The sequence below is a fragment of the Sturnira hondurensis genome, unplaced genomic scaffold (genome assembly GCF_014824575.4).
Source record: "Sturnira hondurensis isolate 20B ecotype Veracruz unplaced genomic scaffold, ASM1482457v3 Scaffold0022566, whole genome shotgun sequence".
In the NCBI taxonomy this organism is placed as follows: Eukaryota; Metazoa; Chordata; class Mammalia; order Chiroptera; family Phyllostomidae; genus Sturnira; species Sturnira hondurensis.
The window spans coordinates 5,575,256-5,591,970 of NW_028095197.1; the positions used below are offsets into that span (position 1 = coordinate 5,575,256).

Consider the following 16,715-nt stretch of genomic DNA (forward strand, 5'->3'; position numbering starts at 1 on the left):
ATCCCTCCTTCAACCACAGCATCTTCTTAGCCATTTCATACCAAGGTTCCAAACAAGATAACAATTGATAAATGTTTCACCGCTAAGAACAGTGGCCTATGGGAGACCTGAGGGTTTTAAGCAGGGGCCTGACGTGGTCTCTGTTTGCATTTAGAAGGATTCCTCCAGTTGCTGGGTGAAGGATGGGTTAGAAGGGGAGACACTGAGGCGGAAGGCCTGAAAGGAGGCCACAGTGGAGAGAAAGAGGCCAGACGCAGGGCAATGGCTGCAAGGAGGGAGGAAGGTTAGCATTTGGGGTTTTGTAGGCAGACTGGGCAGGGCAGGTAGGCAAGAAGCTGAAATTGGAGGTGGGCAGAATTGAAAGGAACCTGAAGCTGAGGTGAGGCCCAGAAAAACTGCTCTCTGAGAAGCTTGTGGTGTGAAGGGCTTGGGGGTAGGGAGACAGATGGGGGAAGGACTCTGCATCTGGTGTTCCAGAAAGGTGTTGGGTGTGCATGAGCCCCAACATCCTCTCCCCTCATCCCAGCCCAGCCCAGGTGCTAATTACAGGGCAGCCACTAGCTGCCTGCCCTAGGGGAGAGGATTCACAGGAGAAGGATCCAGAGGAGAAGACAGGCTACAGTAGGAGATTCTGCAGTCAGACTTCTGGAATGACTTCTTGAGGGCCTCTAGATCTGGGGTCAGTGGGAACTGGGCTCCAGCGAAACCCCATTGATTGGAAGATAAAGATGAGGGTGTCTTGGGGGGAGGTTGGGAAAAGCCAGGACATCCTGTCTATCTTTTTCATCCAAACCGTCGGTCATCAAGTGCAACAGGGTTTGGATCTCCACGTTCTTTTACTACCTCAAATAAGGGCCCAACCTTGGCTTCATTCATCTTTAGGAGACCTCATCCCCATCTTGTGGAGGCTTTCAGTCCAGGAGAATAGAGCAGAGCCAGGTTCTTCTTTTGAGGAGCTCCCAACCCCAGGCAAACAGAGGAGATTCAGGCTTGAACTGAGGTGGAACAGAGTGCTCACGCTCCCATCCCCTACCCTTATACTTGACCCTGCTTCTCTGGGTCTTGCTGATAACAGCTTCATTCAACTGCCTTAGGCAGAGGGAGTGGGGCAAAGCTGGCAGGCAGCCCAGAACAGGGGAGAGGGCCAGGCTTTTCACTCCTCCCAGCCCCATTGTTCAGGCCTCTCTAGTTCTTTACTCTTCCCCACCCCAGTCCTTGGCTCCATGAAAGCCCAAGTTCAGGAGCAAGGCCTGGAGCCAGGACACCTAGATTCTCTGTAGCTCCACTCCCTACTCCCTGTGTGTTTGTGGACAAGTCCATACACCTCTCTGGGCCCCATGCAAACCAGAAAAAATTATCCTCCCCTTTCACCTTCCAGTAACTGAAGTGGGAGAGGGAAGTGTCTGCCTCTGGGTTTTGAACATGCTGGTCCCCCTTAGTTCCCTGGGGCAATCTAAGATGCTCCTTCTCTTCCTTCTCTTCCTCCACAGTAGGGGGAGGATCAGGCTGGCCTTGTCTGAGAAGGGTAGGGGTGATTCACGTGCCCCTCCCCTTTATGGCTCACCTGGATTAATTTCTGACTCACAAAGCACCTGGATGTTGGAGGGGTTACGTATATATTTATGGGGGGGGGCAGTGGAACAAGCCCAAATCTGACAGTAGGTCAGGAACCAAGCAGCCCTCAGGACTTCGTTGAATGTCACCTACTGCAAGGACCCCTAGGGTTTGGGATCTTGCTCTTTTTCTCCTTTTGCTTCACAGGCCCGTGCTCAATCCATGGAGCTACACCAACCAGGGCCAAAGAGTGGGAGAGAAACATCAATGTGTGGTTGCCTCTCATGTGTCCCCTACTGGGGACCTGGCCTGCAATCCAGGCATGTGCCTTGACTGGGAATCGAACCGGTGACCCTTTGCTTCTTTTTCTCCAAAGTAAGGAGCTGGGCAGAGAAAGAAAGGGTCTTTAGCTAAAAGGATTCTGGTTTAGAGAAGGTTATTGGATACCATGGATGGAAGGGAGAACCCTTTGAGAATTCACTAAAGTCAACTACATACCGAGGCTTAGTCCCTACAGAATTGGGAAAACGGAAAGCCCAAGAGTAGGACGTTTTTATTTAAAGCCATTTAAAGCTTCAGAAAGGAAACCAGAATTCCTGCCTCCTACCTGAGAGCTTTTCTTCCTGACTTGCTCTTCAAAAACAGAGATTTCTCCTTTTACGGCAACCAAGAGCTGGAGACAAAAATCTGCACACACAGACTAGTGCACACAAATATGTGCATGCCCTCCCTACACACACAGCAGACAAATCATGCTCCTAGTCCATCCACATCTACCTGCCAATGTAAATGCAGGGACCCAGAGGCAAAAACAGCCATGGGGACGCGTAGTCTGCATCACCCTGCACAACCTTGCTCATACTGGAGCTCCTTCTGGGCTTCTCTCCTTCCCTTCCCCTGAAATTCTAGCTCCTCACGCCCCCATCTCCTTCCCAAAAGTCAACTTAGACCGCACCAGCCTCTTCACCTACTTCCCAGAGAAAATCTGAGGAAAACAGGTTAAGAGCACCATCTGAGGGACTGAAATTGGAGCCTGGGCTTCCTGGTCTCCCCCACCGCACCCCACCCCACCCTACTCCCTAAGCTGAAGCAGGGAGTGGAAAAAGGAATAGTGCAGCTCCTGGGGTGTCCAAGTTCTCCACTCTCTTCCACTGCCAGCAGGGGCACCTGACAAAGCCATCCTCATACCTGTTTTAAAGGTGGGGAGGCTGAGCCCAGCAGGGAAAAAGTGACTTGCCCAGGACCACATGGGGATGTAGCAAGGCCAGGGCTTATTTCCGGTGTGAGATTGGTGTCTGCACTTCTTTTTTTTAAAATATATTTTATTGATTGTTATTACAGTTGTCCCATTTCCCCCCCTTCACTCCCCTCCACCCTGCACCCCCCTCCCACCCACATTTCCCCCCTTTAGTTCATGTCCATGTGTCATACTTCTAAGTTCTTTAGTGTCTACATTTCCCACACTATTATTCTTAGTGTCTGTATTTCCTGAAGCCACCACCTGCTACACAGCCTTGCCTTGGGGTAGATTCCGTCCCCTGCTTTCACTGGGATATCCAAAGCTGGGTTCTTGAAAGGGCCAGAAGCTACAGGCCTGAAGCTTTCGCAGAAAATAAAGGTGCGTTGCTGACTTCTGAAGTTCATAAACGAACAGCACAGGGGGAGATGGAGACCCCCATTTACAAAGCCAATCGATGGGCTCACTATGTTAATTTCAACCATAGGCCCAGTTGTCTCATGACAGGGGCAGGCAGGGGCTGGCACAGGTGCACAAAGACTAACAGAATTGGGATGAAATTGGAGGCCAGAGTTCCCGTAAGTGGCTCATTGAGGATGAAGACTCATAGCCAAGGGTCAAAGCCCCTCTGCAAATGGGCCCCTGCCCGCCACTGAACCTGTTCCCTCATTTGGAAAATTAGCACAATTAAAAGTATGTCCTTCATAGGACTGATATGATTACATGATCAAATTCTCATAAATAAGATCTGCAAAAGGACTCGGCAGTTTCGGGGCACGCCATAAACGTCAACTTCTCTGCTCTCTCAGGCTGCCTTTTATCATCACCACCCCACCCATTCTGCACAGAGATCACAGACTGGTTCTCTTTCCCTTGAAATCTTTCGCTGGCCTTTCATCTGCTGGGATGAGGCGCCCCTTCTGCACACACCTGTGCAGGGCGGCACTGTGCTGGACGCCACCGATCTTACGCTCTATCATGTTCCCTGCCCCCAAAGCGCTGACGTAGAGGAGACAAGTTAAAACCCTGTGAAAAAGACAGACAAGCCAAGAAATGGGGAAAATAAATTATTTAATTTTAAACCAGAATTGAAGACAACAGCAGAGTTCATGACGCGGTTCAGGACTGCAAACTGAACAGAGTATCTGCTCTAACATTTCTGAGGAAAAGAGCCTCTCAGACTAGGGGAGTGAGGTGGGTTTAAAGAGAAGGCACTTAAAAAATTATTTTTTAAAAGTGGGCCCTGGCTGATGCAGCTCAGTGGATTGAGTGCGGGCCTATGAACCAGACAATCACGGTTTGATTCCCAGTCAGGGCACATGCCTGGGATGCAGGCCAGTTCCCAGCAGGGGACTCACGGGAAGCAACCATACATTGATATTTCTCTCCTTCTTCCCTTCCCTTCCTCTCTAAAGATAAATAAAATCTTTTAAAAAAAAAGTGGGAAGGGAAGGAGAAAGGAAAGAAACATCAGTTTGCCATTGCCTATTGCACACCCCCAACTGGGGACCTGGCCCGCAACCCAGGCATGTGCCCTGACTGGGAATCGAACTGGTGACCCTTTGGTTCACAGGCAGGCACTCAATCCACTGAGTCACAGTAGCCAGGGAAGGAGAAAGCACTTTTGATCTGAGTCAAGAAAAACAGAAGGATTAGGGGAGATAGAGAAGGGAGACAGGAAGCGGCATCCCCTTCCCCCAGGGCACTGGGGCTCCTGGAGCAGGACTTAGTCTAGCCTGCTCCCGCTCCGGCACCCCCACTGCGGCACGCTGAGGGTGCCGAGCGCCGTGGGTGGGCTGACTCACAGAAGTGGAGGGAGTCTGACACTGAGAGGCCAGGACAGCACTCTGGCTTCGACATCTCTTCTGGACTGGAGAGCCACCCCCTCCCCCCATGCCTTCACCCACTTAGCCTCTTCCCGCCCTCTGTGCTTTTCCATGTTCCTGTCCTGGAAAGCAGCAGAACCAACACAGGAGGGCATTACACGCCTTCAATGCGATCTACCAGCTCCCCTCCACTGCTCAAGTGCTGGTACTCTGTGGCCCTCAGGAAGTGCCACATCTTTTCTGAGACCCATTTAAAGATGGACAACGCACTGAAGGACATGCTGAGGGACAGACACATATCCTGACGATGAAAAGGGGACAGAGCCCCTGCCCTGGGCACATGCCCTCCTCTCCAGGCCTCTGGAAGCGGCCTAGGAAGAAAAAAAAAAAAGGAAGGAACCCAGGCCAGAGCTGACATGTAGATCAGTCTCCTGGGTTTGTTCAGTTTCCTCTCTGAGCTGGCTCCCACGCATCTTCTGGGAGTTCATCCAGGTCCAGGGGACTCCACAGGACACCACGGTCCCTGCCCCAATGCAGGGCATTATACAGAAAATTGGGGCGGATGATTCAGTGTTCAGGCCAGCAAGCTCTCCACTGGAGGGTCCATATGCAGTGAGGGTGGAGGTCCCACTGCTGACACCTGCTCCAGAGGTGCAAGTCCTACTGTCCATCTACAGCTTGTTCCCGAGACGGGAGATCATACACTCCACTTCTCAGTCTGGGCCTCCACAGCCCGCACCAGGCCTTCGCCCAGGATGGCAAAGTCCTCCAGGATTGCTTCTACATTGGGCACCATCACCAGCTCCCCACCTTGAGACACCACCATGCGCCCCTTTGCGTTGGAGGCCTAGGGGAATCAGGGAGATGAAGTGTTACAAAGGTATACCCAGAGACACCAAGACACACACACCACACACGTCACACCTGACACAAGGTCACTCATGGAGCAGGCACACATAGACATGCATGCCCACATGGAGCCACATGTACACACTCAGCAACGGATGGCTTGTCACCAGCCAGCACACCTTGAAGGGGTGGGGCTGGAAGCTGGTGGGCTTCCAGAGGACGCCAATCACCTCTCCACCATGCTGGTCATAGAAGAAAAGGGCTAGGTCCCCGTAGGCCTCCTAGGAAAAGGCAGGACAGAGACAAGATTACAGGACACAGTCACCTCCAGGGCCCCAGTTCCACTTGGAAGTGCCCTCCCCAGGGTCAGTCAGTCCTTTAGGACCTACTCTGAGCTGTGCCAGATAGAGCTGAGGAGGATCAAAGCCCAGCACGGGCATCAGGGACGACGGCCCTGGCTCATTGAGCCGGCCACGGCAGAAGGAGGCAGCTGGCGAGTCCACAGCCTGGCGGTGCCGGGGAATGTGCCGGGGAGACAGGTGGATCAGCACGTCATACATGTCTAGGGGTGGCCGGAACACTGTCTGAGGAAGGACATGGAGGGTCAACAGTACCCACATAGAGTAGGGAGCTGACCACAAACCCCTCTACAGGCCTACCTTGATTCCTCCCTTTCCCTTTGTGTGACCACCCATTATGGCCCTGAATGCTCATTTGAAGGCAGAAACACCAAGACCCAGCTGGTGCTAGCCTGGGTCCAGCATGGGGAGCACAGGCCAGAAGCAGCAGGCCTGGATGGAGCAGGGGCCCTGGTTCTCCTCCAGACCCTGCCACCACTGCCAGTTACCCTGGGCAGCCTCAGTGCCTTCTCTGGACTGTTTCCCATGTAAGGGAACTGGGCATCCTCTGAGGGCTCCCAGAGTTCAGGACTTCCATGGTTCAAAGGCTGAACCCCCAGAGCCCCTGGAGTTGGTCCTGGTCCATGGCTTACCCTGATATCTCCAGGCCCCCGGGGATCCAGTAGCTGCTTCTCTAGGACAGGCAGGGCCTTGGCTGCCAGGACCACAAGCTGCTGTAGGATCTGGGGGCACATGTTTATCAAGTAAGTCTGACCTGACCACAGGTCTCTTAGTTCAGGCTAGGCCTTTTTCTTGAGGGAGAAAACCACACATTTGGGAGGAGAGATGGAATTGAACCTGGGGTGAGGGTCCATCCTGTGTCCATATAGAGCTTTTGCGATCCTGAGGAGTAACAATGACCATGACGGGGAGTTGTGTCCGGGCTGCCAGGAAGCCACTGCGGATCTCTACCTGCTCCTCCACTGTGGACAAGAAGGAAGCAGGGACCCTGGCTTAGCTTGCCCCTCTCCCCAAGATACGGCCCCAGGTCCTCCAACTATACACCCTGCACCTATCCATTACAAGGATTTTCCAATGCCCTTCCCCCAAGTGACAAAAGCAATGAAAGGGACACCAACTTTGCCTCAACTCAGAAGGGTGTTAAAACTCCCAGCCTCAGTCCAGAGGCACAATTTTCCACTGCCTGGCAACCACCTGGTTTCGGCCCTGCACAAGCTGAGGCCTGCCCCTGGCCCCCTCCCACCTATGCTCCCACACACCTGGGGAATTAGAAAGCTGACACCTTCCTCTCTGCTGAGACCAGGAACTCCTCATATTACAACCAGAAAACATCACTCCTACCCCACCCTCAAAATGTCTGGGTACCTATTCTCATCTAGACCCTTCTGTGCGCCTCATCATGAGCCTTCTCACCTGGTGTTCAGAGTGCCCCTGCCCTTCTCTCCCCTTCACAGCCCTCTAGGTAGCCTGCTTACCACCCCCAGTCCATTGTTTCTGGTCAGCATGTGGGCAAACCACATCTCTACAGTCCCAGAGTTTCCTAATGACTTGATCTGGGCCTCTCGCTTCTACTAATTCTCCACCCCAAGGAAGTAAGGGTCAGGTGTAGCTATCTGGGATGGGGAAGGCACAGAGAAAACCTAACAGATTCACAGGGGAACCCCTGCCGGCCATACTCTGCAATCCACCAAGTCCTACCACTTACCAGTGAGCTCATTGTTGAGGTTGACAATAAGGGGATTGTTCTTCCAATCAAAAGTTGATACCAGGAAAAGGAACCGAAGGAAGGCCACCTGGGGGGAGCTGAGGGAAGGAGTGAGCAAGGTGGAGTCCAGCCACATATCGCTAGGCTTCCTAGGGAAGCCGAGGAACAATCTAGAAACTCTAGACCCCTTGGCCTGGACTGGGGTGTATCTTAGAACCCTTCCTGTCACTTGCTTCAGCCACCCTCTCCCATTTGGACTGCAGGTACAGCAAGAGGGGTGAAAGCTGGCCCCAGGGGGAACTTCCTGGATAGGAAAAAGGTGGAGGGAATCACCTGGGAGGAGTGAAGGGCTCAGGGTGCAGGAAAAGGGCAGCGGCCACCAGATCCAGGCTCTCATCAGTGAACTCCTCACCCAGAAGCTGGGCCCGCACCCACCGCTTGGCCAGCCGAGCCGCACCTGAGAAAGCCGGGTGCTGCTGTTGGAGTCTGTGGGGCAGAGGGTGTAGCAATGAGACTCGGGCACTTGGGGCTCAAGAGCAGCGGTTCAGCCCTAGTGCCTCTGTTTTATCCAAACTTTATCCAACTTTGGGCTCTGCACTAACGCATTACGTGCATCAACTCACGTTTTCCTAACTAATGACCCAAGAGGTTGGTCCTAGCATTATTCCCATTTTACAGATAAGAGAAATAGGTCCAGTGGAGAATCCTACCCAAAGGGACTTAACCAGTGAAATGGCAAGGCCAAGATTCTAAAACTTGCCTCACACCAGAACTCATACCCCTATTATACCATCTGGCCTCCTAGAGACAGGGGGCCAGGAGGACCACATGGGGGCAGAAAAGGGTCTATAGACAGAAGAGCCTGTGGAGGCGGCCATACCCATGCAGGGCACTAGTGAGCAGGGGCAACTGTTTTGTGTCCTTCTCAAGGCGGAGGGAAGCGGGCGTGTCCCTCAGTGAGATCATCCCCTCAGGACTCCGCATCTCCTTCAGGATCTGGGGCTCCCGTTGGTAGGCCACACGAATCCGGAACACGAAACCATCCTGTTGGAAGAGGATATGGGATGGGACGTACATGCCAGTGTGGGGAACCCTGACACTCCCCTCGCCCCACCCAGGGGTATCCCTGCCCTGCACCAGCCTAACCTTGAGGACATCAGTGTGTGTGGCTGTGGCCCGGCACTGCAGCCCATGCTGTTGCATCAGCAGCTCTGCCAGGCGCAGCTGGAAGGCAGCTCGAACCCGCTGTATGGCCTCAGCATCCTGTGGCCACTGACCGCTGCCCTCCAGGTGACATACCACTGGGGAGAAGAGTGAGAGGTCTCAGACTGAGGCTTGGGGTGGGAACAGTCCCTCTCACTCCCTCTTAAGAGCCCCCTCACCGGTCATTGGCTCCACATAGGCTGGACAGGGCTTGTCAGGCCTGGGCAACAGCGAGGCCCGTTCTCGAAGGCGCTCATGAAAGGAGTAGGCTGGCCAGATTGGCGTGGGTGGGAACACCTACAGAATAGAGAGGGCTGAAGAAGTGGCCTGACATTGGGAAGGGGTGCAGGAGTTGGAAGGGAGGATAGCTGGGGGGGTGTGAAGTAGAGGCGGGTTCGTCAAGTAGAAAGGGCTCCTTGCCCTCCTGCAGCTCACCTCAGTGTAGCGCAGTACTGGGTGAGCTCCTTGCACAGCAGACACAGTCAACGGGAGCCCTTCCAGCCCCCACAGCAAGCGGCTGAGCTCATCATAGCAACGCACTGCAGCTGCCAGGGCCTCCTCACCTGTGCTGAAGGTCTTTGAGAAATAAACCAGTCAGGAGGCCAGGACCTGCAGAACCCCAAGTGCCATCACCAAAGAATCTGCAATGGCTAGGGCTGCTGCAGTGCCAGCGCCCCCTCTGCTGGACATTTCAGGAAGTGCAGCCCGGCTGAGGTGGTAAGGGCATTCTCACCCTCAACCAACTAATTTAGCCACAGGTTCCTCTATAATCTTTAGCCATGACTGTAGCCCAAAACCAGGATCTCCTTACCTCTTTCAGGCCCTGGATCAGTGCGTCCAGTTGGCCCCCCATATAGTGGACACAGGTATCTGGGATGTCAGCATGGCTGGAAGCGGGGCATAGACAAGTGTACACACTAGGGGTTAGGAGTTAGCTGCTGGATGCAAAATGCTCACCCCAAAGGCCTGAGCCAGACCCTCCTGAAAGGCTCCCATTTCCCAGCCCATCCTGGCATTCGGGCACTAATACTTACAGTGCCAAGAGGTGGGTGACCACCTGTTGGGGAATAAGACGCTTCTGGGACATAGATGCTGCCTCCCAGACCACAGCTTCCCGAATGGCTCCATCCTGGAAACGCCGAAGCTCTGAGCGAGATCCCCAAAACTGGCGGAAGTCAGCAGCCTGAGGAGAGGAAAGGAGTGATGGGAGCGATCAACAAAGAAAGGCTCTGTCACAAATCTCTCTGATGGGCCTCAATCCAGAAGGTGTGAGAGCAATCCACCCCACTCCTTCCAATGCCCATGCTGGGATTCCCCAGACAGGGCCAAATCCCCCTCAGACCCCAGGGCTCCTCACCTCGGGCTGGTCAGCCTCTGGACCCAGCTCGAGAACACTGGTCAGCCCCTCAGGTCGGAGGAGCAATCCCAACGTCAGGGTCCCAGAGTCTCTGTGCTTCGGTGGATCCTGGCTGATGTCCCACTGCAGAGTGCAGAGAGGCTGAGCTGAACCCAAAAGTCCTCCAGCTTAGTCTGGAAGCCCACTTTCTAATTAGATAGATGGTGAGTCTTCTGAATGTCCTGGGACCCTGAATCCAAACCCCTTTTGACCCACAAACTCTCTGACCCACTCCATCTCACCTCTGAGACTGGGGGCCGAGAATGGGCCAGCAGCTGCAGCCGGGATCTCAGGCCCTGCTCCAGGAGGGTGGTTAGTGGACCCAAAGCAGCTGAGACATAGTCTCCACCATGGTCCTGCAGCTCTGGCCATAGCTTCAGCCGGTGACATGCTGCCTGCAGACGACTCAGTGGACAGAGACTGGGGGTGGGGAATGTAGGGACAGATGAAGTATCAGGTACTGCTGGCCTCAAGTGTTACCTCCACCCACCCCCCCACAATGAGGGAAATATGAGCACCTGCCTGAGAACCTTTGCCCCTCACTGCAGCCCTAGGGAAACAAGACCAGCTAACATCCTCCATCACCCCTAAACTTACTGCAGGACGTGGTCAAAAGCCCGGATCATGGGCTTGGGAGTCATCAACAGCTGCTGGAATCCGTCATCAGCTTTGCTGTCCAGCAACACCATAGAGAGCCGCGCCTCATGCTGAACCTGAGGCCATAGGGACTCAGATGTGGGACTGCCACCAATGCATCCCTCCCCTCATTGACCTGAGGACTCAGACCAAGAGTCATGCCTAACTTAAGCTCTCTGGAGAGGAGTTTCTGAGGTTCTGGTGCTGGCAGAAGACAGAGAGGGTGGCATGGGACATCTGGGAAACCTAGGAGTGGGAAACCATTGGTACCTGGTGATAAGTGGAGGCAGTGACATCAGCACAAAGATTGAGACGGCCTGAGGAGTCCAGGAAGACAACTGCAAAGGCCTGGTGGAAGTCAGCCAGGGCCGGCTTAGAGGGGAAAAGAGAAGCCAGTCAGGGTTGGGGACTCACCTCCAGGTCTCCTTGCCCAGACTCAGCCCTGTCCCACTCACCAAGGAGGGATCTGAGCTGAAACATAAACTGATCCCGTTGACTGTCAGATCTGTGGTGGCTGAAGTGAACCAGAGAAGATGGGTGTCAGAAAGTATTCCCTTCTCTGGGGACCCAGACTAATGACACCCTCCAACTGCAACTGTCCCTGGGACCCAGCTTGCTCCTCTGCCTGATGGTAAGAAACCAAACTATCTCTGATAACATGAGAGGATTTCCAGGATGAGTGCAATCCTTGGCCTTTTCGAGTCTAGCCATCTCACCCAGAAACTGCAGGACACTTCGCAGGACCTGGTAGCCGCTCATGGTGGTATGGATCTTGCGTGTGGATACGAGGAAGGCAACCAGCATGGAGACAAGGAATCCACTAAACCCTCCCAGGCCCTGAGAGATGGAGAGAGAGGCTCAGGCTCAGAGCCAGCCCACCACTCAGTGAGAAGGCAAGTCGGGCCTTTCCTAACTCACTTTATCCAGTTCTCGCTGCCGTAGCCAGACCTTCAGCAGTGCCACACCATCCTTCAACCCCGAGGCTGAGCCCAACACAGTGGATAGCAACTGCATGTGGGATTCAAGGGCTATGTCCTGTAGAATCCATGTGTTATAGTGGGGGGTGGGAGGCTCTGGACTGCCTGTGGGAGGAAAAAAAATGCCTTAAGAAAAGTTCCCATGATACCCCGCCTTCCAGCTCCACCTTGACACCAGTGCCTGCTCACCGTCCCCTGCAGGACTCTGCCCTCGATACCAGGCAGAGCGCACATTGTTCTTGGAGGGCAGCAGACGGCACGGACGGAAGAAGTCAGATGGAGGGCACGGATGGAGACGTACAGTGACCAAATGTTCATCCTTCCCTGGGAGGGGACAGAGGGTGCTGAAATCCTGCAGCCACTGGAGCCAGGGGCCCTTGCATCAGCCCTTACCTATTCAAGGGCCCCGCACAGTCCCACTTCAGAATTTGAGGTCCCTATACTTTCCTCTTCAAACGTGAGGCCCAAACCTCTCGCCTTGGACTTAAGGGCCCTGTGCTTCCCCCACTGGATTTGTCACCCCATACTGTGCCCTCAGTTGAGTGTTTCTCTCACCATGAGGCCGCAGCAGCAACAGTGGTTTCAGGTGGCAGCCATTGGTATATGAGAAACGAACACTGCCAAAAAGGGGGTCTTGGGCCAGGTGGTGAGCCAAGTGGGCCAAGTAGAGGGCACGTTTGCGGAAGTAGCGCTGGTTCAGTCCATCTTTGTCCTGTAGGATTTCCTGGGGAGGGTCAGTAAAAGACAGAAATAGACAGGCACTTAAGTACTTACTGTTGGAGAGCTTGGAAGCCCAGATAAAGCCAAAGGATTCTCTGCTGGCCAGAGGACCTGAGTCAGGGCTAGCAACACCATACTCAGTTCACAAAGGTTTAAAGGGGCAGCAACTGACCCAAGGGCTTATCTAAGTAGCCCTCTAAAGACGATTGTAGTGGTGTATTCTTTTGATTTAAAATTCAGATTTTAATCCACTGACAAGTGGCAGGTGGGAAAAAGAAAGGGACCCTGGGGTTTGTAGGTGGTACAGTGGCAGGCCTCTCCATCCCCTGAACTCTGGGTCTCACCCTAGGCATGATCAGTGCTATATCCACATTGATGTCCGGCCGGATGCAGGTGCCCAGAAGGTAGCTGCCTACAACAGTGATCTGGGCAGGGGGCAGGAAGCGGAAACAGCCCTTCACAGTATACGGCACTTGGTGGAGAGGGACTTGAACCCCAGCTGGGAGCCAGGCCTGGTCAGTCAGCTGTGGAGACAGAGACATATTGATCTAATTGCCTCCTGAACATGTCTCCCAGATGTCTAGTACACTGCTAAAATACAAGGTCAACATATTGTAAAACAAACTTCTGATCACCTTGTAAACATTTCTTCCCTATTAAGGCAACTCCATACTAGTTACTCAAGCCAAAAACACTTAAATCACCTTACTCGCCAATTAAGGACATCATTTCACTTTCAAAAGGCATCGAGACATGACCACTTTTCTACGTCTCTACCCTAGTCTGAGCCACCACCATCTCACTGCGTAAGAAGCTCCTACCTAGTTTCCCTGGTTTCACCTTTGTTCCAATCTGCTCTGCTTTCAACACAACAACCTGAATGAACTTTTAACTTTGTAAAATTGTTTTTATTCATTTACTCTTAGAGAGAGGGGAAGGGAGAGAGGAAGAGAGGGAGAGAAACATCAATTAGTTGCCACACACCCCCAACTGGGGGCCTGGCCTGAAACCTAGGCATGTGCCCTGACTGAGAATTGAACTGGGGACCTTTCGGTTCACAGGCTGATGCTTAATTCACTGAGCCAGGGCCCGAGTGAACTTTTTTTTTTTTAAAGATTTTATTTATTTATCTCTAGAGGGGAAGGGAAGGAGAGAGGGAGAGAAATATCAATGTATGGTTGCCTTTCATGAGTCCCCTTGCTGGGAACTGGCCTGCAACCCAGGCATGTGCCCTGACTGGGAATCGAACTGCGATCTTCTGGTTCGCAGGCCCACACTCAATCCACTGAGCTACACCAGCCAGGGCCGAGTGAACTTTTTAAAACTGAAGTTAGATCACATCACTGGTCTACAAACCCCACCCCTAAAGTAGTCCCCCATTTCATCCACAGCAACAGCCTAAATTTTGTTTCGGTACACAAGGCCCTGCATGAAATGCCCCTTCCTCCATTACCTTTCAGAACTCATCTCCTTCTACTTTTCCCTCATTCATTCCAAGGAACACACCAGACATCTGCCCTTGAGCCTTTGTGTTGGCTGTTTCTCCTTCCAGGAATGCTCCTCTTCCCTTAGATATCTATATGGCTAAGTCACTTCCTTCAATCCTTTATACAAATGTCACTTCAATAAGGCCTACCTCCACCACCCTATTTAAAATTGCAAAGTGCCCTGGCCAGGTAGCTCAATTGATTACAGAGTTGACCTGATACACCAAGGTTACAGGTTCAATCCCTGGTCAGGGCACATGCAAGAATCAGCCAGTGGATGCCTAAATAAGTGGGAAAACAAATCGCTGTTTCTCTCTCTCTCCCCCTTCCCCTCTCTTTTTAAAATCAATCAATAAAGTATATATGCATGTATATACACACACACAAACACACACACACACTCACACACACACAACTGCAAAGCACTCCCATCCTGATAGTCCCATAATCCCCTTACCTTGCCCTGCTTTTCCTTTTTCCATTGTGCTTACTACCTTCTAGCACTGCCATACAGTTTGCTTGTCACAATTATGATCTGTTGTCCCTAACCCCAGCACTAGAACATAGACTGCTTTGTTCACTGAGGTAGCCTAAGAACACAACTACTGCAAGGCACACACAGGTTTGCTAAATGAACGAACACGTGGTTGACCACACACCCAGCTGAGCCTCCTGGCTATGAGAATAAGCTCCTCAGCACCCTAACCCTTCCAGAGAATAGCAAGGCCCCTGTTTTAGATGCTCCTACTAAGGACCTCTTCTGGGCTTTCCAGTTCCCTGTACCACAGGTCTTACTTCTGTTTCAGGGGTTGAGGGCACTCTCATGATCCGATGGTTGACATCCCGCAGGAAAGCATCAATCCGTTCCTTCTTCTTTTCTGACAGCCTCACTTCCTTCAGTAGCTCCTCTACCTGTAAGAAGGGGTGAGGGAGAGTCCTTCAGCCTTGGGATCTCAGGCCTGCCCCTCTAACCTAAGCCCCAGCCACAAAACAGTACCTGTAAACGAAGCAAGCTGGAATGGAACAGGCTCTCAGTCTCCCTAAGGCGATTTAGCTCCTCACTGGTAGGTTCCTTGTACAGTTCTGCTCGGCTAAGCTTCACCGGCTGCAGAAGGCCATCTACTGAAGACCCAGCCACTGTATGCTTCTTTGAGGATTCTTTCTTCCCCTCCTTGCCTGTGCATTCCAGAGCTGGCTCCATCACCTGCGGCCAGAGAGGAAATAGCCATGTAAGGTCAGAAATGTTTAGCATTCACTGCCTGTGCCACCATGATAGGATGTGGGAACAAGATTTACCTCCTTCTGGTCCCTCTTTTGAATGGAAATCGAATTGTGTAAAACTCCAGACAATCACTACTTAGGAGGACATTACTGAGTCTAGACTGAAAACTCCTTGAACTGAGGGCGCGGTGTGTACCTGACAGCACTAGCATGGAGCACTGTTTGGAGTTGGCAGGGGCAGTAACGGACTGGGCCCTCCCTAAGCAATGCGTAAGAACTCCTTGTATTTCCACGTACCACGCACCAGGGTGCTTCCACTTCTGGAAATGCCATTTCCACTCTTGCTCTATTCAAATCCTGCCAGGTCCCACCTTCCCTAGCAAGCCCTGACAATAGACTGTATACATTAATGTTCGAGTAGTGATGGAAAGAGCTTGAACCTACTGGCGCTGGAGAACAAACTCGGTATGTCATCCAATAATCCTGAAAGAAAGCGGATACTTAAAGCAAGTCCCGTGAGCTCGAGGTTCCACAGTTGGTATACCTACACCGTGAGCAGATTTCAAATCCTGGTCTGAGAAATCCCAAATCTTCTCCACTACAACCCTGGACCCTGACCCCATCCACAGACACACACCCGGGAGATCCTTACTGGACGCGCCATCACGTGCCCCAGGCCGTAAGCATTGGGCGAATGGACCCTGCAGAGGGTACCACCCTCGTACTCCGTGTTGGCAAGCGCTCAGGCTTTGCTACCTCCGACACGCTCAGCATCTCTTCCTCCCAGATGGCTCACCCACCTCCGGATCCCCAGTAGCTCCGCAGAGCTGCGCTCCGGCCGGCGCCGGCCCCATCTCTCCAGGTCGTCCCGCACTTCTTCCCACCGCAACAGAACTGCCGAAGACCCTCCGTAGAAGCTGAAACCTCTAGTAGACCGTCTGCACCCTCTAAAACTTATGCTGCGGTAACCTCAAAAGATTTTGTTAAGGAAGCCCCTAAGCATGCCATCAGGCCTCGTGCCTCAGATTCCGCCCCCCTCCAAAGTCATTGGGCTAGTGCGCCAATGAGTTGCACGCCATTGGTTTCTGTCACTCCCCCGGACCGCCCGTTATAGGGGAGGAGCCAAACAGGGTTTAACTTACGGTCTCTTTTGCGACACAAGACCGGAACTTGCCGGTAGCCTGATCTCTTCCCTTTTCTCACTTCCTCCGCTTGGGTCAAAAGGGCGAGGGGCAGAGCTAATTTAGGCTCTCCGCGAAGAATGTTTGTGAGCCCCAGTGATTCGTCTTCTTCCCTTCCACCACATGTCGGCAATAACCAGTCTTGTTAGTTCTCTCTCCACAGTGTATCTTGAATTTATTCATGCTTCTCTGTCTTTACTGTCAGTTTTAGTCCAAGTTACATGATTCTGTCCTTAGATTATTGTAATGGTTTTTCTCCAGTTTATTATTAAATTTTCTAAATCTACTTAAATATTGCAATAGTAATATAATGAAAGACTATATGATCATAGTCCACTTATAAAATTCAGGAAATTTAATCTTG

At 52.5% G+C, this 16,715-nt stretch overlaps 1 protein-coding gene across 1 annotated transcript; it reads right to left on the minus strand.

The window, feature by feature from the left end:
• Positions 1-4,819: 4,819 nt before the first annotated feature.
• NOL6 (nucleolar protein 6) lies at positions 4,820-16,252 on the minus strand. The gene is made up of 26 exons (XM_037035896.1): positions 15,971-16,252; positions 14,947-15,153; positions 14,745-14,861; positions 12,807-12,986; positions 12,298-12,466; positions 11,932-12,066; positions 11,684-11,847; positions 11,482-11,602; positions 11,221-11,279; positions 11,036-11,137; positions 10,727-10,842; positions 10,372-10,549; positions 10,091-10,213; positions 9,768-9,916; positions 9,545-9,620; positions 9,169-9,309; positions 8,913-9,030; positions 8,677-8,831; positions 8,411-8,574; positions 7,864-8,016; positions 7,531-7,628; positions 6,663-6,787; positions 6,458-6,547; positions 5,856-6,050; positions 5,646-5,747; positions 4,820-5,464 (listed from the first exon to the last, which is right to left on the minus strand). The coding sequence occupies exons 1-26, from the start codon at positions 16,022-16,024 to the stop codon at positions 5,315-5,317; spliced, it is 3,441 nt and encodes a 1,146-aa protein (XP_036891791.1). The 5' UTR covers positions 16,025-16,252; the 3' UTR covers positions 4,820-5,314.
• Positions 16,253-16,715: the final 463 nt, after the last annotated feature.